The sequence below is a fragment of the Hirundo rustica genome, chromosome 24, assembly GCF_015227805.2.
Source record: "Hirundo rustica isolate bHirRus1 chromosome 24, bHirRus1.pri.v3, whole genome shotgun sequence".
NCBI lineage: Eukaryota > Metazoa > Chordata > Aves > Passeriformes > Hirundinidae > Hirundo > Hirundo rustica.
In genome coordinates this window covers 3,332,102-3,352,143 of record NC_053473.1, presented here as the reverse complement: position 1 = coordinate 3,352,143, position 20,042 = coordinate 3,332,102, and the positions used below count along the sequence as shown (strand labels likewise).

Here is a 20,042-nt window from a genome sequence, read left to right as displayed (position 1 = left end):
CCAGCAGGTTTGTCCCACCCAGTCCCCGTCCATCACCTCGGTGTGCCAAGGAGCTGTGCTCACCCCCTGCCACCTTCCTCCCCTCTGCAGACCTGGACGAGTGCTCGGAGGGCAACGGCGGCTGCCAGCAGACCTGTGTCAACATGATGGGCAGCTACGAGTGCTTCTGCCGCGAGGGCTTCTTCCTCAGCGACAACCAGCACACCTGCATCCAGCGCCCTGAAGGTCAGTGCTCAGCAGTTCCACGCCCTGGGGCACCCTCCCCTCCCTGCCTTTGTCAGGCAGGTCTGTCCCCTGTCACCTCTGGCCGCTCCTGCCTGGGTTTGGCTGCTGATTTGAAAGTGAGTCTATTCTGTTGGGAGAGGTGATAAATGTCCTGCAGCAAAACCCTCACAGGACCCTTGTCCAGGCACAGCAATGCTGAGCAGGGCACATTAATCCTATGCCTAGAGCAATTTATTCATAAATAGAAGGACCTGGAGGTCTTCACACCACTTAAAGAGACATATCCTCCCCTGCCAGGTCTTGCACAGCGCCGAGCCCTTCCTCTCGGTATCAACTCTAAATTGTTGCCATCTGGAGAAATCTCTTAGCCAAAACAGGAGGAAATGAGAGATTTTTTGCGTCTCTGCTGATTTTTATCTCTGCTGCTTGGCAAAGCCAGCTGAGTGTTTTTGCTTTCTTCCTTCCCCCTTCCCAGCTGTGTTGGTCACTCCAGCTCCCCAGGAATCTCACCCTGCCCAGGACGGCCAAGTGGCTGCAGTGGCATCTCCTGTGTCCCCATCCCTTGAGGGATGAGCTGGCTGCTCCCTCCTCCTGGTGCTGCAGTGGGTGGTCCCTGCTGGGGACAGGGATGCAGGGTCTTGAGCTCCATGGGGTGTAAAGCCACCGTGAGATGTGGGAGCAGGGTCTCACCCAAGATGGGAGGGAATCAAAGGCTGAAGGCTCCCAGGTGGCTTTGTCCACCTTCCCGAGCAGCTCTGTGCCAGGAGCTGGCCAGGGTTTTCCTATCCCCATGAGGTTTCCCCTTGTTGCCATCATCTCCCCATCCCATCCCACCTCAGGCGTCCTCCTGCCACTGCTGACCAATGCCAGCAGCTTTTGGAGCATTTCTTTGCTTCCTTTTCTCTTTTAGAAGGCATGAACTGCATGAACAAGAACCACGGCTGTGCCCACATCTGCCGGGAGACCCCCAAAGGGGGCATCGCCTGCGAGTGCCGCCCCGGCTTCGAGCTCACCAAGAACCAGCGCGACTGCAAACGTAAGGAGCACTCCAGAGCTGGGGATCCAGCCTCCCAGGGCCCCCCTAACCCTGTCCCCACGGCACAGACACCTCCTGCCCCTGCAGCAAAGCCCTGACCCCCTGGTAGCAGTTGGTTCGTTGAGCCTGAAGCTCAGCTCTGCCTCTGCTGCCCTTACAGACAATGCTTGGGGCAGCCCCCTTTATTATGGGATGTTGTGTCCTTACACAACCAGGCTGAAATGGCATTTTGAGGGGGTCCCAGAGGCTCAGCAACCCCTGTTCTCGTCCCGGTGTTTCACTTTCCAAAGGGGAGGCGAGCAAGGAGAGTGCAATCGGCATGTGAGGAGCGCAGGAATCCTCTCCCTGGGGGTTGTGGTGCTCCTCAGCCTGTCTGATCTCCTGCCAGCACCCCACTGGCAGTGCCAGGGTTATTAAATAGATATGTGTGTGTTTATGCAATTATTTTTATTTTGTTTCTCATTTGCTGTGTGCAGCGTATGTGTAAAATCATGATGAAATGAAGGTTTAATCCTGAACTAAATGAGCAGCACACCTTGCCCCCTGGGGAGGGTGGGCAGGGATTCCCAAAAGCTCCCGTGTCATTCCAGAGCTCGGGAAAGTTTCACCCTTTCCCTGTAGCACTGGATTGGGGTCACAATCAACCATCCCACCAGCCCCCTTCGCTTGGACTCTACTGGTGGCATTCAGCAGATATGCAGGAGGAAGACAGGAGAAACCACATAACAGCCTGCATCTGCTAAGATCCCACAGGGAAAGTGAAGGCTTTCGGAATTATCCATGAGGGAGGAAGGAAGGGAAGGAGGGAGGGAACTCTCTGAGGGTACAGACGAGGTGTTTCCAAGCCAGCTTGATGTGCTGCACGTGGATGCTGGGCAGGGAAGGGGGAGCTGGGGGCCGTGGTGACGCCGGTGCTTTGCTCCCGCAGTGACCTGCAACTACGGCAACGGGGGCTGCCAGCACACCTGCGACGACACCGACCAGGGGCCCAAGTGCGGCTGCCACGTCAAATTCCTGCTGCACTCGGACGGGGTGACGTGCATAGGTAGGTCAGGCCGTCACCTGCACGCGGGTTGGGGTGTGGGGTGGCTCATCTTCCTCCCTGGGTGATTTGTCCTTGGCCCGGTGGAGGGTTTGGGGTTTTTCCCAAGCCTCGGGCGTGCGGCGATTTCCTTCTGCTGAGCCCGGGGAAGCTCAGCACGCGTGCGAGGGATGCTGTGGTGCCTGGGGGTGCAGGGGTGCGTCTCTGCGCAGCCACGGGGAGCAGAAGTGATGTTGGTGGTGCTTGAGGGGACACCTGGGGACGCGATGCTGTGCTGGGGTGCAGGCAGGGGTCCCTGCCTGCTTCTGTGCTGCCGAAGAGAGAGCTGTGAGGATGTCCCCATGATGGGAATCGTTACTGTCGCTGTCACTGGCAGCTTTGGAGGAGGGATGTGGAGGGGGCAGGTTTGCCCACAGCAATCTGTTCCAACTTGGTATTGTGAGGCCTTGGCTCAGGAACAATTGTCTTCCAAAAAAAAAAAAAAGGCAACAAAAAAACAAAACCAAAACCCCAACAACCTGACAACTCAACCACCCCCAGAATTGTCCTTTTCCTGTGTGTGTTTTCAAATTGTAAAACATCAAGCAGAGATAGAAGTTTTACTGGTTTCATATGCTTGTGCTGTTTAACAGCTGCTTTGATTTAAAAAATGTTATATTTGGGGGAGTGATTAAGTCCACAATTGCTTGAGACATTTGAGTTCTTATTGCAAAAATGAAAAAGAAAAAGGAACTGAAAGCAAGAGAGGTTTTGGCTCTCCATGTCCCTGCTGTGCCTGAACAGAAAACCCTCCGTGCTTTCCACAGACGGCTCCGTCCTCAGGGCAGAGGATCCCCCCTGAGCCCCCGGCTGCTCCCAGCCAGCTTCAGGGGTGTTTGGGGCTGAGCCCCCAGCAAAGCCCTCCTGTCAGCTCACTGCTGTCCCCCTGCCTGCTCCCAGGATGGATCCTGATCCCTCCAGGCTGCTGGCAGGAGCTCGCAGCCCCTGGTCCCCGCTGTCCTCATGTTTGCTCCCACAGCCACCGCGTCCTATCCCACCCCTGAGGACGTTCCCAGGAGCTGCCCGGGTGGAGAGCTCTCCTCCCACAGGGAGCTCAGGACCCCGGGTGTGTCAGCTGGCGGGTTCCACCCCGATGAAGGGCCCTGCGTGCGGCGTCTGGCTTGGGCAGGTTTTGGGAGCAGGGATGCCCCTGACCTGTTGGGTGTGGGGGGTGAGAGAGCAGCTCTCCAAAGCATCTCGTGATTTGGGGGGTGCTTCAGAGCAGTCTGTTTGCTGGGGAGGGTGGTGGTCTCTGCACTCTGGGTACCACAGGTGTGAGGGTGGGATTTGAGCGTTTCCAAAATCACTCATCCTTTTGGTCCTTGGCCAAAGTTTCCCTCTTCGTCCCCACACCTTGCATTGTACCTGCTGGGGAGACATCTCCCACCCGAGCCAGCACGTCCCCATGAGCTCTCCCCGTGTCCGCCTTTCCAGGGGAAATCAAACGCTGCACTAGAGGATTTTAGGAGCAGCACCAGCCCAAAGCCCACCACTACACCACGCCTCATCCCTTTGGGCTCTGCAATCCCCTCTCACAGGAAGGGGCCAGCCCAGCTCCCGTATTCCCTGGGGGATTCCCCATCCCCAGCGTGGGAACACCAAGGGGTTGTGCTCCAGCAGCCGCGCCGCGGGAATGCCCGGCCGGCAGATTTACAGCCGAGGTACCTGCTCGGATATTTATAACCCCCCTTTCTTGTTTTATGGCTCGGGCACAGCAAAAGACCCTCCCCCATCCACGCCGCCCCCTTCACCGCCCCTTCCCCATTTCCTCCAAAATATTTCATCATTTCAAGGGGAATAAAGTTTCCAGTGAGGGGAAACGCAAAGTCGTTCCCCGGGCCATGGGCTTTGAAATTGTACGCGGTGCGTTTGATGGGCTGCCGGGACAGGCCCCTGGTCCAGGTTCCCTTCAGATCACACCACGCGGCAGGAAGCACGATCAGCCCCTCTGAGTGACAGTTTCATTAGGCCACGGCCGGTGTTTTTCATTTTTCCGCTTTTTATTGCTGCTTTTAAAAATGCAGATAATGAGGAACATGCCTCTAAGCACAGGGGCCATCACTAATGGCTCCCAACATGTTTGCAGGCACCAGGGGGAGGGGGAGATGGGAGACGAGGCCGATGACCTTGTATATTTATATTTATGCTCCAAAAGCAGCCTTTAAAAAAAAAAAAAAAAGAATTAAAAAAAGCACATAAAACAGCCCTCCAGCAGCCAAGGGTGCAGTGCCTGCAGGGAGATGCAAGAACAGCTGTCGCAGTTGATGCAGGTTTCAGCTCTCCTGGATGATTTACCTGCCAGGGCATCATTGCAGCTCCTTCCTACATATATTTGGGGTGCAGCAGGGCTATTGCTGGCCCCCCACTTGTGGCGAGCACTGGTGGAGTGGGAGAGTGTGGACGGGGAAGAAATACGATTGGATGGAGAAGGAAACTAAACCCAGCTCCAGTTTTACGGCTGATTTCCTGACCCAGCCTAGGCGGTTTGTGGCAGCACCGCTGATGCTGCCCGGCTTTGTGGAGCTGGTGGTGCTGGGGGCTCTGGACCCACAGCTGGGGTGCACTGACCCATGGGTGAGGCTGAACAGCCCAAGCACACCCAGGGTTTGGGCTCAGCGCTGGCTTGGCTGCTAAACCCAAGGGGTGTGAGTGCCCCAGGTGGGATGTGGCTGCCTTCCCAAAGGCCATGGCTGCGCAGTGCCCACGAGGCTCCGCTCGGGGATCGCCACCTGCCCTGCCACGTGCTGGTTTTGGTCCCCACGAGGGAGAGGACCTGGTTCCCCAGACTAACAGGCTGCACTAATGCTCCTCATAACACGCTTCTCCTGCTTGCATGGGGCTCCAACCAGCCCAGCACAGCTGGAGGGGGTTTGGAGAGGCTGAGGGACGTGGAATGCTTGGGAGGTGGGAGAGAAAAAGCCCAAAGGGACAGTTTCCACCAGGCTGGAAAGGCAGCAGAGTTGAACCCACTGATGTGTGACACCAACCGAGTTCCCTGCTGGACACTGTTTCTAAATCACTTTTTTATAATGTTAAACAGGGGAGAGACACTTCCAGCAACACGTTATCCTTGAGACGTTTTCTAATGGTAAATATTTTTGTTCTCTCTATCTCTACCAAGGGGTCTAACCGTAGATGGTCTCTCCTCTCGAGATCCTAACGGGGCTCGGGGGCTGAGCTGCTGCGCTAACCGCATGTCTCACTAACCCTGCCCCGCTGCTGCTTCCAAACCCCGCCAGGCCAGCCCGGGGCTGGGCTGGGGGGCAGAGCAGGGAACCCTCCCCCTGCTGTGCTTGCATGAGGCGGGGGCACTCACGCTGCTTTGGTGGATCCAGCCCGGCGCCGGGGGTGACAATCTGCTTTCCAGCGGCTGTGGCAGTGGTTATCCCCACACCCAGGAGGAGCTCACAACGGGCTGCCAGCAGCTGCGTGGCGGGGAGGGGGATGCTTGTGCCCGTCTCTGCGCTGTGCACTCCCAGTGACCCCTTCCTAGAGCCCACCCGCTCGGGGATGTCCCCTCTGGGACCTCCAGGGTGTCCCAGGGTTTGGCCTCGCCGTGCACGAGTGGCTCTCAGCCCAGAGCTGCAGCAAGGGCAGAGCTGCAATGGCCCTTGACAGGGCTGGGCACCTCCCCTGGGGTTTCTTTGCATCCCCTGGGGTCTCCAAGCCCTTCACAAAGGTAAGGTGATGCCTCTGCTCTGCCACCGGGGAACCGAGGCAGAATTTGCAGCAGCTTGTTTGTGGTGGGGAGTATTGTTCCTGGACGTGCTGGGCGCAGGCAAACTGCTGGCACATGCAGGAGCTGTGGGAGCTCAGATGGCCAGCATAGGGAGCACAGACTGCAGCTTTTGGGGGGCTCTGCAGAGCCTTTCACACAGGGGTGGGAGAAGGGGGGACCCCAGATCTGCGCCATCACCGCGCTCCGGCCAGCCCAGCTGTAATCCCTCCGATTACCGCGGAATTCTCCCCTCTGGCTCGTGGGATCACATCCTGCTGAGATGGTCATCTCTCAGAAGGTGGAGGTGAGGCCAGAGGGTCTGCAGTGATAGGGCTGAGCAGGGTGAGGAGTGCCGTGAGACCAGAGCTGGGATGGAGGAGGCTGGAAGAGTGTGAGTGTGTGTGTGTGTGAAGCTTTGTCCTCTCCCTGCCTGAGCCCCGTGTGGCTGGTGAGTCACGCCAGGCTTCGAGCAGCCCCGGGCTGCCAGCTCCGCCGAACAATTGCTGCTCCCCGGGGCCATTCCGGAGCCCAGCCCCGTGCCGCCAACCTCCTCTGCCTCACAGGTACCCCAGCAGCCCCTCCGAGCTTCCTGCAAAGCCAGGACAGGCTTCCCCTCTTCACAGAGGGGTTCGCAGTAGTGCTCTGGCCGCGCTAAGCCAGCTCATACCCAATGCCCACCCTGCGCAGCTGCCCTGGGATGGCTGGGTGAGACCGGCGTCAAGCTCAGGTGAAATTCCCAGAGGTGCAAAGGGGCAGGAGAGGTGCTGCAGTGCTGGAGGAGGCTGTGAGCACGGTGACAATATGCCCAGGGCACCACGTCCTCTGGAGAGCTCCATCCTCCGTGCTGCAGCTGCTTCTCCAGCTCCATCCTGCTGGCAGCAGCACCTGAACCGAGCCCATCGTCCCATCTCGGTGGCGATGTTAAACCGATCCTCCCCAGGCTGCTTCTGCATCAGCTGCTGGGACAAAGGCTGGCATTAAACAAATGATTCGCTGGGCTTTCAGAAAGTTTCCCTTCCCTTGGCTGCCCCTGTCCCTCGCCCCCAGGGATGGGGATGGCCCTGGCGCGGCCGGGCCACGTGAAACGCAAGGACCTGGCTGGAGGAAGAATATCTGCAGAAATCCTTCCCCTGCCGTTAGGTTTTGTAATTGTGCTGGTGATTAATTTCACAAAATGGTCCCTTTTGTTCTCTTATTATGGGACATCATAAAAATAGCAGTGGCAAGACGAGCACAGAGCGATCCCAGCTCCCGAGCCCCGCGGCAAATGGTTGGATGGTTCAGTCATTCCTACCCCATGCAGGGCTTGCAAAGAGCAGGAGAACCTGGGATTTGCTCTTTCCAAGGAATTTCTTCAAGGCATTTTCATCTTGGGTTCCTTGAAGCCCAAATGCCTCATTTATCCGAGCAACCAGCCTTCTGAAAGGAATATTTTATTATCCTTTGTGAACAACTTAATGCACTTCAAACCATTGTTCTGGTGGTTAGGGTTGAAATTGAGGATTGATCTCACAAGGAAGCTGTCAAGCTGAAAATGCTTCATTTAAATTAGTGTCCCTTCTAGTCCTACCAGCAACAGCTGACTTTGATAATACTGAAATAATTAGCTTTTTTTTTTATTTTTTCAATTGGATTTTTTTTTTTTTCCACTGATGCTGCCTGCCTCTGAGTGTGTGTTTTAATTATATGATGTGTCTCCCAAATTAGCCTGAGATGCTGGAGCAGCCGCTGTGCCTGAGCAGTGGGTGACGGTCAGGGACCGATGGCACAGGGTGACCCGTGCCTTTGTGGCTCGGTGGCAGCGAGTGGGACCGGACCCCCGTGCCACCCCACTGGGTGTGTGGGGCTGTGCACCCACATCCCTGGAGCTGCAGCCTGGGCACTCCTGGCAGGACCTGTGTCTGGCTGCTCTGTTTGTGGGGGACACCAGCCCCCATGTGTTCATTATTTCACGGCTCTCGGTGCCGCTGTGTGAGAGCCAAGGGCGGTTTCCGCGGGTTCTGCAGGGAGGTTTGTACCCGCTGCCGCTCCCAGGCTGCGGCGTGGGGGACATCTGGGTGGCGTGGCTCCCCCAGCCTTCTGAACACCGGTCCCTCACCCCAGCCTTTCTCTCCCCTTGCCATGCAGAGACGTGTGCTGTCAACAACGGGGGCTGTGACAGCAAGTGTCACGACGCGGCCACCGGCGTCCACTGCAGCTGCCCCATGGGCTTCATGCTCCAGCCCGACAGGAAGACGTGCAAAGGTAGGCGGGTGTGGATGGGGCGCTCACTGCTCACCCCTGGGTGCCCTCAGTTGTGCCCTCAGTTGTGTCCTCAGTGCCCTTAGAAAAGGCTCAGATTTAGCTCAGCTCGACATTGCCCCCGGTGCTCGCTGGTTTGGTGTTTGCATCCCTGGGGTGGGGACAGGAATCACCCCCAGCACGGGGACGCCTTGCTGCAGGCACCGTGCCTGGCCCCACACCCCTGGGAAGCCCATGGGGAAAAGGAAAAGCGGGTCAGGTCAAGTTGGAGGCAGTGGCATAGCCCTTGTGGGGTTGGAGGGTCCTGTCCCATCTCTTCCACCCCACTGCCTCAGCTGCCCCAGGGGAAGGGCTGGATGTGGAGGGGATCCACCCCTGCTCCGGGATCCACACTGCCCAGCAAGGCCCCACATGAGGGAGAACACCCTGAGGTGCTGCACGTCCCACCAACATCCCCAGCCCCCTGTCCCTGCCAGGCAGCGCAGTCCAGGCTCCTTTCCCTGCACCCCAAACTTGCCCCCCTCGGGGCTGGCCAGTGCCTGCGCTGTGTCTTTTGGCAGCTCTCAGAACTTGACCCCAGCTGAAAGGAAAGCCTGTCCTGCTGCTGGCTGCCTGTCTACCTGTTGACTGCTTCCAGAACCCCCAGCCCCTGGTATTTTATCAGAGCATCCAGCCCTCTCCAATTCCGCAGTTTCCAGCGACGTGCAATAACCCGGAGCCGCGTCCCCTGTGTCTGGGGTTTTATTATGGCTGCAGGAGGGTTTACAGCTTGCTCCCTCACAGTCATAAAAAGAAAGCCTCAGCCCCAGCGAGGCAGAGCTGCTGCCCCAGCACTGGGGGATGGAGGGACCCCTGCCTCCTCCTGGTCTCCTTTCATTTCACAGTTGTTTTCCAAACAGTGAATTTTGTGATTAGTAGAAAAACAAGAAAAACTTCCCAGCCTCTTTCCAGGTTGTTGGGATTATTTGCAGTTACTGTGCATCATCCTTTTTAGCTTTGTTAATGGCAGGGAGGAGATGGCAAGCAGAGAGGCAAGGCCTGAAAAGCAGTTATTTTGTCCAGCGGCTGTTTTTGAAGGAGGGGGTTCCCCTCTGGTTTTCTCTCTTCCTGCTGCTCCTGATTCCCTGAAGCTGTCCCCAGCCCAAACCTGTGGCTCTGCAAACCCTGGTCTGGAGCTCTCACTCAGCTGAGAGGCTCTTTGGGGGCTCCTGGCTCTACTCTGGGGGACACTGCAGAAATTAATCACTTTGCACGACTTCCAAGGAGAGCTGAGCCCCAAAGCTCTGACCCTGCCTAGTGTCACACGTTGGCTCCTCAAATGCAAACAGAGAAAAGCAGCAGCCACGTTCCCCTGCTGACCATCAGAGCCCAGAGGGTTTCCTGCACTTGCCAGCTCATGGTGGGGACAGCATCCAGAGGGGAGCACGGGGCTCTCCTGGCCGAGCGCCCCAGCCAGGGCGTGACGGGTGTCTCTTGTCCCCACCAGACATCGACGAGTGCCGGCTCAACAACGGCGGCTGCGACCACATCTGCAGGAACACGGTGGGCAGCTTCGAGTGCAGCTGCAAGAAGGGCTACAAGCTGCTCATAAACGAGAGGAACTGCCAAGGTAAGGGGCAGTGAGTGCCCAGGCCCCCTGCCCTGCCCCTCCCTGCGCTCCCATGGCTGCTGCTGCACAAGGGCTGCCCCGGCTGCTCATTCCTCTGGGCTTTGCTGTGGGCTGCACACATCCTTCAGGGGATTAGCGCTGGATTTAGGCTCTGGTCTGGGGCTTAGCCCTTCAGTCTCAGAGCTGGGGACCTGTGGGCTCTTGCAGAGTTAAAGCCAGCAATTAGGCAGATGCCAGGGTTCTCACTTCTTGGAGGGCAGGAATGGGGAGATGCCTGGTCTCGCTCCAGAGGGAGCTGGCTGCTCTTCCACCTTCTTCTCCCTGTCCCAACATCTTTGTACACATCCCACATGAACCCAGCAGGTCACTGTGCTGCCCCCGCAGCCCATGGCCAAGGTCAGCCCGGCAGGTGTGCAGGAGCCTGAGTGCTCCCTCCTGAAAACACGGCCGGGGAAGGAGGGGGCTGGCAGGCTCCGGGGCCGCCGCTGCTTTCATCTCCGTCCAGGTTCTGTGCTCTGGGAGTTTGACGTGAGTGCAGCAATTAACTTAATGAAGCCAATGAAATGATGCTCCAGCCCACCAGGTTGGGTTCACCTCCCAGCCGGGGCCTCCCTGCCCCAGCGAGGTGCCCGCGGGGCCGAGCAGACATTGCTGGCACCGTCCCCGAGGCAGGACCTGCCCGCACAGCGTTCCTGATCCCTCCCTGGCATCCTCCTGATCCCTTCCTGGCATCCTCCTGATCATGGCATCCTCCTGATCCCTCCCTGCCCTGCACGGGCAGCAGCCGGGGGCTCTTGCAGCCCTCCCATGCCAGGCACAGGATGCTGGCCCTGTTTGGCCCGTTTGAGGTGCAGAGGGGCTGCAGGAGCTTATGGCAGGGGGGGCTGGTGCAGTGGATGAGGAGGAGCTTGGAGGGAGGGCGGGAGGGAGCACAGGGTTCTGGAGCACCCTGGTGCTGAATTCCCAGAGCAGTCTGGTTCTGGACCCTTGGAGGGTACCAGTGCGGGGTCCCACCGCATCCCAGCACAGCCCTCAGCTCGCTGGAGCCACCGGAGCAGGAAGGGGACAGTCCCCGTGCCCGGGACAGCTCCTCTGCCCTGCCAGCTCTCACCTCCTCCTCCCCTTGCCTTTCCTCCAGACATCGATGAGTGCTCCTTCGACCGGACCTGCGACCACCTCTGCATCAACACCCCCGGCAGCTTCCAGTGCCTGTGCCACAAGGGCTACACGCTCTACGGGCTCACCCACTGCGGAGGTAGGGCCAGCGGGGTGCTGGCAGCCTGGCACCGCCGGGGTCGGGTCCCACGGATGCGCACGGGGTGGGGCAGCCCGTGGGACCCCCGGGGACGCTGCCCACCCCCAGGGGAAGGCAGCACCCACCCCTCTTCCATGGGGAAGGTCGGTTCCACGCACACCCCGGGCAGGGGCCAGGCACGGAGGGGGTTCACGGCCAGACTCGCTGGTGTCTGCAACTTCAAACGGGGCGACAGGAACAATTTGCGACTTGTATGCAGCGGGAGAGAGGGAGAAATCCCCGCCGTTTTTGGCAGGGAGCTGTGACGGGGTGGGAAGGGGAACATCAAAAGGGTTTGATTTAAATTTCACAAGGCAGATAGCTCCCAAGGGCGGGGGCGTGCTGCGCCCGGGAAGCGGGGAGGTGGAATGAAACACGCTTTGCAGGGGCTGCCGGAGCGTGTCGTGGCAGCGGTACCGGCGGCCCGGGAGGACGAGCCCGGCTGCTCCAGCGCTGCCCGGCTGGCGAGGGTCAGCGACCCTCCGTATTTCCGAACTGCGCAGTCAGCGTGAGCCAGCGCAGCCCCCGGGAGTGCCTCGGGGTGGTCCTGCAGCAAAGGGACCGATGGCTCCCAACAACGCCCCGAGTGAGGGGCAGGAAGGGCTGTGACAGGAGCAGCTCCATCCCTGGCCTGAAGGACCCTGCTAGAGAGGGAGCGGGGCTGCTGAGCCTTTTGAGCTTAATTTCTAAGTGCTTCCATGTCGGCTCTGCCTGCTGCCCCACGAGGGGCCAGGGCTGAGCTCAGCCTGGATGGGCTGTACCCATCCCTGCCCAGCCCTTGGGGACACCGGGTGTCCCTTATCCCCATGGCACAGCTGCAGGGAGGTGGCACTGCTGGAAATGCCCTATGGTGCAAATCCCCTGTCCCAGCTGGGCTTGGATTTATCCAAGAATATCCCCAAGAATATCCAGAATGCTGGCCCTGAGACAACGCAGTGATTCAGTGTCAGAGCCCAGGGCTCCCACTGCCCCTCACTCTCTTTGCCTCTTCCTTTGTCCCCACAGACATCGATGAGTGCAGCATCAACAGGGGTGGCTGCAAATTCGGCTGCATCAACACTCCTGGCAGCTACCAGTGTACCTGTCCTGCTGGCTGCAAGCTGCACTGGAACAAGAAGGACTGCGTGGGTACGTCACGCCCCAGCACGGCTGCTGGGGGAGCTGGGGGCTTTGGGGTGCCAGGCTGGGGTCCCTATGCCACACCCCAGCACCCTCTCCTCCTCGGTGAATCCCCCCATGAGCTGGAGGGTGCAGGGGTCCCTCGTGGGTGTCTGAGCTGCGCCAGCCATGGGCATCCCTGATTGTCATCACCAGCTGGTGCGTGTCCCTTGGAGCTGGTGAAGTGCCTGCCAGGTTCGGTGCCACCACGGGCCACCCTCACCTGCAACAAGATGGGCAAGAAGGACAGCTGTGCTCTTTCCTGCACTTCCAAGGCCCGATTTCTGCCAGGTACTGGTGCTAGTGCCACCACCAGCATGGGCAGGGGGATCCCCATTTCCCTGCATGGCCCAAACTGAGGGGAAAAGAGTGTCCACAGCCAGGATGCAGTGGCTGAGCGAGGGAGGGAGGGAGGGTGTTGCTCAGGAGGGCTCATTGTTGGGTGTAGATCCACGGGACAGGTCCCTGGTGCAGGATCTCCATGGCAGCGTGCTGGGCACCATCCCTCCATGGCACAGCCGTGTCTGCCTGCATCACCCTGGCAGAGCCAACTCCCCTTATTCCCTCACAGAGTCCGACAGCAGCTACACGGTGAGCTGTGGGACCCCCGTCCTGCGGCAGGGCGGCCAGCACAGACCCACCAACAGCAGCCAGCAGTGCCTCGGTAAGGGGGCTCCTGGGGTGCCCACAGCTGCCACCAGCCCGGCTGGGCCATGCCAGGTTGCTGAGCACTCACCTGTTCTTTCAGAGACTGTGGCTGCGCCGGTCAAGCAGAAGGCCTCCTTCAAGATCAAGGATGCCAAGTGCCACCTGCACCCGCGGAGCAAGGGCAAGCAGGAGGAGGGCGGGAAGGCGCAAGGTGGGGTGTGACGGTGAGGGGAAATGGGGGTCCCCCAGCAGCAATGGGGTGTTGACCTGTCCCCTGCATGCAGGCGGCTCGGCACCGTGCTCTGACTGCCAGGTCACCTTCGTCAACCTCAAGTGCGACTCATCCAAGAAGGGGAAGGGGCGCCGGGCTCGCAACTCCCCCAGCAAAGAGGTGACGCGCATCACGCTGGAGTTTGAGGCGGAGATCAAGCCCGAGGAGATCACAGGTGGGCACGGCACTGCCCTGACCCATCTTGGGTGCGGGGACCAGGGACACGGTACCATCCCCATGCAGCAAGGACAGATAAACCAGTCCTCATCTTGCACTGGACTGGCATGTGCCAGGTAGCACTTGCAACTGAGCATTTGGGGGATGGTTTTAGTGATTCTGGGCTTCCGTCTCCACCCCTCCCTTCTTACTGCATCCCTGTGCCCCCGTTCCCCTCTGCACCGCCCAGCCAGCTGCAACCTGCACTGCCTGCGACAGAGGGTGGAGAAGAAGCTGAAGTCAGCCATCAAAGCCCTGAAGAAATCCATCAACCAGGAGCGGTTCCTGCTGCGCTTCGCAGGGATGGAGTACGAGGTGGCCCGGAAGCTGAGCGTGGCCCCGGAGCGGCAGGAGAGCTGTGGGCCGGGCCAGCAGCGCCTGGCCAGCAAGTGTGGTAAGGAGCGTGGCGGGGTGACGAGGGGACCCGGCGGTGACAGCCCCCACAGCATCACCGACGTCCCCCCTGGCTCTCAGTCAGCTGCTCGCAGGGAACCTATTACCACGGGCAGACGGAGCAGTGCGTGCCCTGTCCCCCCGGCACCTACCAGGAGAAGGAGGGGCAGCTCTCCTGTGACCTGTGTCCCCGCGGCGACACCTTCGGACCCATAGGAGCCACCAACATCACCGGCTGCACCGGTAAGGAGGGCACAGGGTGGGGCTCGAGGCACACTCGGGGGCTGCAACCTCAACCATTAACCAGCGGACAGGAGAGCCTTGAGCATCCCCAGGGCCCACAGAAGTTGCTGGTTTGGGTGTTCATTATTTAGAGGGGACCCCAGGAAGGGCAGCACTTGCTCTGGGTACACCGGTGCTGCTGAGGCTGAGGGGGAAGAGGATTTGGATATGGGGCAGGAGAGCCCCGGGCACGTGGGGTGCCAGGACTGACCAATGCCTGTGCCTGCAGGTCAGTGTCCCCCTGGCCAGCACTCTGCTGATGGCTTCAAGCCCTGCCAGCCGTGTCCCCGTGGGTCCTACCAGCCCGAGGTGGGACGGGCGCTCTGCTTCCCCTGCGGCGGGGGGCTGACCACCCGCCACGAGGGAGCCCTCTCCTTCCAGGACTGCGACACCAAAGGTAGGTCAGAGCTGGTCCCCAGGAAGGGGCCACCCAGCAGGGCTGTGCCAGCAGCTGACACAGCCCCCTGTGCTCCCTGACCCCCCAGTGCAGTGCTCCCCTGGGCACTACTACAACACGAGCGTGCACCGCTGCATCCGCTGCGCCGTGGGCACATACCAGCCCGATTTCCGGCAGAATTACTGCATCTCCTGCCCTGGCAACACCACCACCGACTTCGACGGCTCCACCTCTGTGTCCCAGTGCAAAAGTAGGCGAGCTGGGGTGCAACAGAAGGGGAGGGAACAGGTGTGGGGTCCTCCTTTGAAAGTATTTTAAAATCCTGTAGAGTTTGGGGTCATTTCAGTGCTTTGTGCGCGCAGGCATGGGGGGTTGCCTAAAGGGTCACTGCCCCTCTTGCCCAGTAAACCACCCCCAGTGCCCCCATGCCGCTGGTTCCCAGCTGAACCGGTCTCCCTGCCTTGCAGACCGGCAGTGTGGAGGGGAGCTGGGTGAGTACACGGGCTACATCGAGTCCCCCAACTACCCGGGGAATTACCCCGCCAACGTCGAGTGCACCTGGAACATCAACCCCCCGCCCAAGCGCAAGATCCTCATCGTGGTGCCGGAGATCTTCCTCCCCTCCGAGGACGAGTGTGGCGACGTCTTGGTCATGCGGAAAAACTGTAGGTAACCAAGCGGGCCACGGTGCTCAGGGGAGGAGCTGGGGAGAGGAAAAGGTTGGGGTTTGGCAGAGCTGCCTTGTGCAAAGGGAGAAAGGAGAATCCCCGGGCAGCAGGAGGGGAATTTTGGGAATAGGGCGAGTGGGGAGATGAGCATCACCCTGCTGTCCAGGTGTTTGGCTGGATCTCAGGGGGATGTGCATGGGCTGGGCTGCACACCTGAGCCTCAGCCTTCATTTTGGGGGTTGAAAGCCCCATTTGGTGCTTTCCAGAGCAAGGAAGGAATAACAATCCCTGGTATGTAACATGAGGGTTAGGAGGGGCTCAGCCTTGCCCAGCACGGACAATTCCCATCCCTGATGCCACCCTTGACCCCGTAATGCTGGGGGTAGCTCTGCTGATGGGCAACCAGCATCCTGTGTGCCCTTGCTGTTCCCCGCAGCCTCCCCATCCTCCATCACCACCTACGAGACCTGCCAGACCTACGAGAGACCCATTGCCTTCACTGCCCGCTCACGGAAGCTCTGGATCAACTTCAAAACCAGTGAAGCCAACAGTGCTCGGGGCTTCCAGATCCCCTACGTCACCTACGACGGTGAGCACGGGGAGATGCCATCCTGGCACGCTGATGCTTCTCCCCTCCACAGTCTGGGACCCAGGTCACCCCCAGTTCACACTTCTTCTGTATTTGGGGGGAATGGACTGAAGGATGGAGACCAGAGGTTTGGGGCCAAGTGGCAGCTCATGCCCTGTGTTTTTTGGCAGAGGATTACGAGCAGCTGGTGGAGGACATCGTGCGGGATGGAAGGCTCTATGCCTCCGAGAACCACCAGGAGATCCTCAAGGTGAGCATGTTCCCCCTAGTCCATGTTACCTGAGGCTGTGGGGGATGCAGGAGCATCCTTCCCTTCGGGGATGCCTCCTGCTCTCCTGGCACTTGGGGCTTCAGTTCAGGGGAGCACGGGGAGGATGCTGAACCTCCCTCTGGCTCGGCTTCCCTGCAGGACAAGAAACTCATCAAAGCTTTCTTCGACGTGCTGGCGCACCCCCAGAACTACTTCAAGTACACAGAGAAGCACAAGGAGATGCTGCCCCGCTCCTTCATCAAACTCCTGCGCTCCAAAGTCTCCAGCTTCCTCCGGCCTTACAAATAGCCCCCCCGCCGCCCCGGGCCGCCCCGCAGCCAAGGAAACCCTCTTCTCCCTTCCTTCTCCTTTCTGATTTTTCCTTCCTCCGCCTGGCTCCAGCAGGATCGCCACTGCTCGCCCTGCAGATGTTCCCCCCAGGATTTCCCTGCCGCTCCCTGCAGAGCTGCGCTCCCAGCCGGGGCCACGCTCCGCTCTCGCCCAGCGGCACCGAAGCCGCTCCCCTCTTCCGAAGCAGCTTCTTTGAAGGTTTTAGGAAACTGAAGTAGTGGTCTTTTCGCTGTCCCGTGTTTCTTCCAAAGGGAAGGTCTGTCGCCGTTCCCTGGTGCCACCAGCAGCCCAGGACAGTGTGGGGGGTCCCCGTCCTCGCAGCCCCGCAGAGGAGCGCAGGAGGTGACGCCGCGTCCACCGCAGCGCCGGGCCCCGGCTACCGGCGCCGCTTTGCAGAGTTCTGGGGCAGGGGGGGAAAGAGAACTGACAAAGCCGAGTTGATTAAAAAGGAAATGCAAAGGAGCGATGGCAAAGCCCACCAGCGCGGCACCGTGGTGGCTCTGTCCTGCTGGAGCGCTGGTGCTGGGAGGGAAGCGCAGCCAAGCCACGTTCCCGGAGAACAATGTCTGGCTGCACGGGAGAAAACAGGGAGCAAAGGAGAAGGACTTTCAGCCGGGTTCGATTTTTTTTTTTTTTTTTTTTCTTCCCCCCCCCCTCCACAACCACCCCAGACACTTGTGCCAAGAAACCAGACTTTGTTACAAGCTCTGCCAAAGAGTAACTCGGAAAAGCAAGCTTTGAGAAGAGCAGGAGTTAATGTTTGTGCACTAGGATATCCTCCTTTCTACCTTTCTCATATGTATTAAGTGCAATCATTTGAGTCTTCCTTATATTATTTAGAGGGAAGTTGTTGGGTTTTTTTGTTTTGGGTTTGTTTGGGTTTTTTTGTTTCTTTTTTTTTTTTTTTTTTTTTCCTACTAGAAACGACAATATTTATAACTGCCTGAGAAATGAGAATGTGTGTTTGCAAGGAAACAAAAACCACCCACCCAGAGCAAGCCGGGCCCTGGGCTGCGCTGACCAGTGCGATGGCATCTTCAGACCTTTTCTGCCACGTTTGTCCCCGATAAAAGCCCCTGTCCGGGGGGAGACGGTGCCTCTCCTGCTCTGCACAACGGGGTGAGTTTTTGCAGGGAGTTGGAGGTGACTTGGTCCGTCCATGGGGGGTGAAGTTGGGTCCTTTCAGCCTGATCCGCCACAGTTTGGGCATTGTTCAGACCCCGTGGCGAGGGGGGATCAAAACTTCTCCCTGTCACCTGCTTGCTGCAGACTGATTTGCTTCCCTGCAGGGGCTCAGGGATGAGCCAACAGCTGCTGAGGCCGGGTCTGGGGGGCACGCTGGGAGGAGAGGGGAGCTGGCCCTCCACTCAGCCCTGAAATCTCTCCCCCAGGTACAGGGATCCCCCTGGGCAGAGCCGCCCTCACAGACCTGGGGAGGTTTTGTGCTCCTGAATCCCACCGGGCATTTTTGGCCCCATCCCTCTGTGTGTGTTCTCACCCTGCAGGGATGCTGTGGGAGCCCTCCCCAGGGAGTGGGGTGCAGATCCCGGGGAGCACCCACCCTGCCACCCCCCGTTTCACTGCGTGTGCCTCCCCAGACAGGCTCAGCTGGGGACCATGGCCAGGTGGACACCACTGGTGGGTTTGTCCCCCCAGCATCTCCATGTGGACAGACAGGACTCCCAGGGACAGGCAACTGCTGCCACCACTCATCCCCCCTCCTCCTCCCCAAGCCTCCCTACTTTTCCAGCCCTGCCACCAGTTCTCAGCTGTCATCCTCCCCACACCTTCATCCCCATCTTCATCCTCTCAAAGACCTGGAGCTGCCAGGACTAAACACAATCAATCGGTTTGCCAGCGGCAGGTCCCTTCCCATCACTGTCCCCACTTGTCCCTCACCGCCCCTTTGCCCACACCTGAGCCCAGCCCTGCTTTTGACAAACCAATTATTTATTGCTCTGCGCGTCCCACCTGCGTCCATCTTTCCTGCACCTGGGGGAAGCAGCTGCTCGTCCCTGTTTTCCCTCCTTGATCCACACTGCTGCAGCACCCCAGAGCCTCTCCCAGGCTCTGTGAGGGGCTGCGGGCGGGCTGAGCACTGGCACAGGGGCTGAGGTTTGTCCCCAAGATGCGTCAGTTGGAAAAGTCTGTCCTGATTCATCCCAGCTGCGGATTTTCCCCCTCCTGCCGCCGGCTCCCAGCCTGTTTGGAAGCTCCACGTCTGTGGGCTGAGCTGTTTGTCGCTTGGTCGCTGTCTGAAAGCAGCTGCTTTAATGCACAAAAGCTGCTGGAGGGATCTGGAGGGGTTTTGTGGCTCTGGGACAGTGGCGTAGGCCAGTGACCTTTGAAAGGGTCCTTCGTAGTTAGAAGGGGAAAAAAACCCCACCCAGCAGCAAAAATAAAATCAGCACAGGGATGACCAACCCTGCTGTGGTACCCTGGACTGCCACAGCCCCTCATGCCCACCACAGCTCGTTAACTTTGATTAACTCCGGCTGATCTGATGTCAGGTTACTGCCCAGCTGTCTCTGTGGGGCATCAGGGCCTGAAGCGGTCATGGAAGGATGAGGTGGGCAGCACAATCCTCCTGGAACAGCCACGGGCACCGGGAATGGTGCTTCCCCCTCCTCCTTCCACCAAATAGCTCAAAAAAGCCCCCAAAAATTCCACAGGAACCCAGCCCACAGCGACCCAGCCCCACTCCTCACCCACCCCCTCAGATTAGAATGGGTTTGAAAGGCTGAAACCCACATCAGCCACCTCGGGGATCAAGGTTTTGAAGCAGACAAGAGAAATGAGCGTTGTTGGGGTTTTGGGTATTTCTTTTTTTTCGTGTTGGAGTATTTATATCTGCCTTTTGCAGCGGGCCAGGACTTGCCATCTCCAGCAGAAACGATTAAAGTGATGAGCAAGATGTAGTTCATGAAGTTATTTGCACTTGATTAAAAGAAAAAAAAATTGTTATTTGAACTTTGTAAAAAGAAATGTTTGCATTTTGTATTGTCTTTTTTTAATTATTAAATGGAATTTCTTGGTGTTGTGTTGATCTTTCAAAAACTGGCTCTGACGCTTATTTTAAAGGTTTCTAACAGCAGGATGGATCCAGAACTATTTTCATTGTTTTCTTCCCTTGGATGCTGACAAGCTTTTCCAGGGCCCAAAGTATTTTTTCTCCCCCCAGCAGAAGTTTGAACACTGCACTTCCTTAAGCTCTCCAGTCCCTGCACAATGTATTTATTTATGTACATTACTTATTAGATGCAACAAATTTCGAGCCCAGAAATTGGAGTTAGACTGGCTCAGAGGGAAGAGGGGATGGGAAACACCTTCTACCTCAGCCCAACCCCCTTGCTGGGCTGCAGCTATGTCCTTCAGCACTCCTGGCTTCATGGACAAGCTGAAGTCCTCAGGAGCTGCACCAGGGCAGGTGTGGGCTGGTGAGGGGAACTTGCATTTAAAGGCTTCTGCTGCCCCTCACCAACTCCCAAAACAGGGCTGAGCTCTGCACCAGGTAAGGGTCCTCTGTGGGTACAGGGGGATCTGGGGGCCACTGCTGGGGCACCTCTCCTCTGGGGGAGAGCTGAGTCCTTCCCCTCCCTCTCTGAATGCAGGGGG

At 58.6% G+C, this 20,042-nt stretch overlaps 1 protein-coding gene across 4 annotated transcripts in view; it reads left to right on the top strand.

Annotated features, from left to right (window-relative positions):
- Window positions 1-19,370, top strand: part of SCUBE3 (signal peptide, CUB domain and EGF like domain containing 3) — a 31,913-nt gene extending 12,543 nt beyond the window's left edge. For 3 of the 4 annotated variants that reach the window (XM_040085783.2, XM_040085786.2, XM_040085785.2), the window contains 20 exons: window positions 91-225; window positions 1,136-1,261; window positions 2,190-2,306; window positions 5,383-5,430; window positions 8,188-8,304; window positions 9,788-9,910; window positions 11,049-11,165; window positions 12,210-12,332; window positions 12,519-12,653; window positions 12,934-13,026; window positions 13,111-13,221; window positions 13,295-13,456; window positions 13,688-13,891; window positions 13,972-14,133; window positions 14,402-14,569; window positions 14,658-14,819; window positions 15,037-15,234; window positions 15,674-15,826; window positions 15,997-16,076; window positions 16,236-19,370. In XM_040085783.2, the coding sequence (XP_039941717.1) occupies window positions 91-225; window positions 1,136-1,261; window positions 2,190-2,306; window positions 5,383-5,430; window positions 8,188-8,304; window positions 9,788-9,910; window positions 11,049-11,165; window positions 12,210-12,332; window positions 12,519-12,653; window positions 12,934-13,026; window positions 13,111-13,221; window positions 13,295-13,456; window positions 13,688-13,891; window positions 13,972-14,133; window positions 14,402-14,569; window positions 14,658-14,819; window positions 15,037-15,234; window positions 15,674-15,826; window positions 15,997-16,076; window positions 16,236-16,385 (2,684 nt within the window). In that variant the 3' untranslated portion in view covers window positions 16,386-19,370. The remainder of the gene's footprint in view (window positions 1-90; window positions 226-1,135; window positions 1,262-2,189; window positions 2,307-5,382; window positions 5,431-8,187; window positions 8,305-9,787; window positions 9,911-11,048; window positions 11,166-12,209; window positions 12,333-12,518; window positions 12,654-12,933; window positions 13,027-13,110; window positions 13,222-13,294; window positions 13,457-13,687; window positions 13,892-13,971; window positions 14,134-14,401; window positions 14,570-14,657; window positions 14,820-15,036; window positions 15,235-15,673; window positions 15,827-15,996; window positions 16,077-16,235) is intronic. The other variant, XM_040085784.2, reaches the window with a different exon arrangement.
- Window positions 19,371-20,042: the final 672 nt, after the last annotated feature.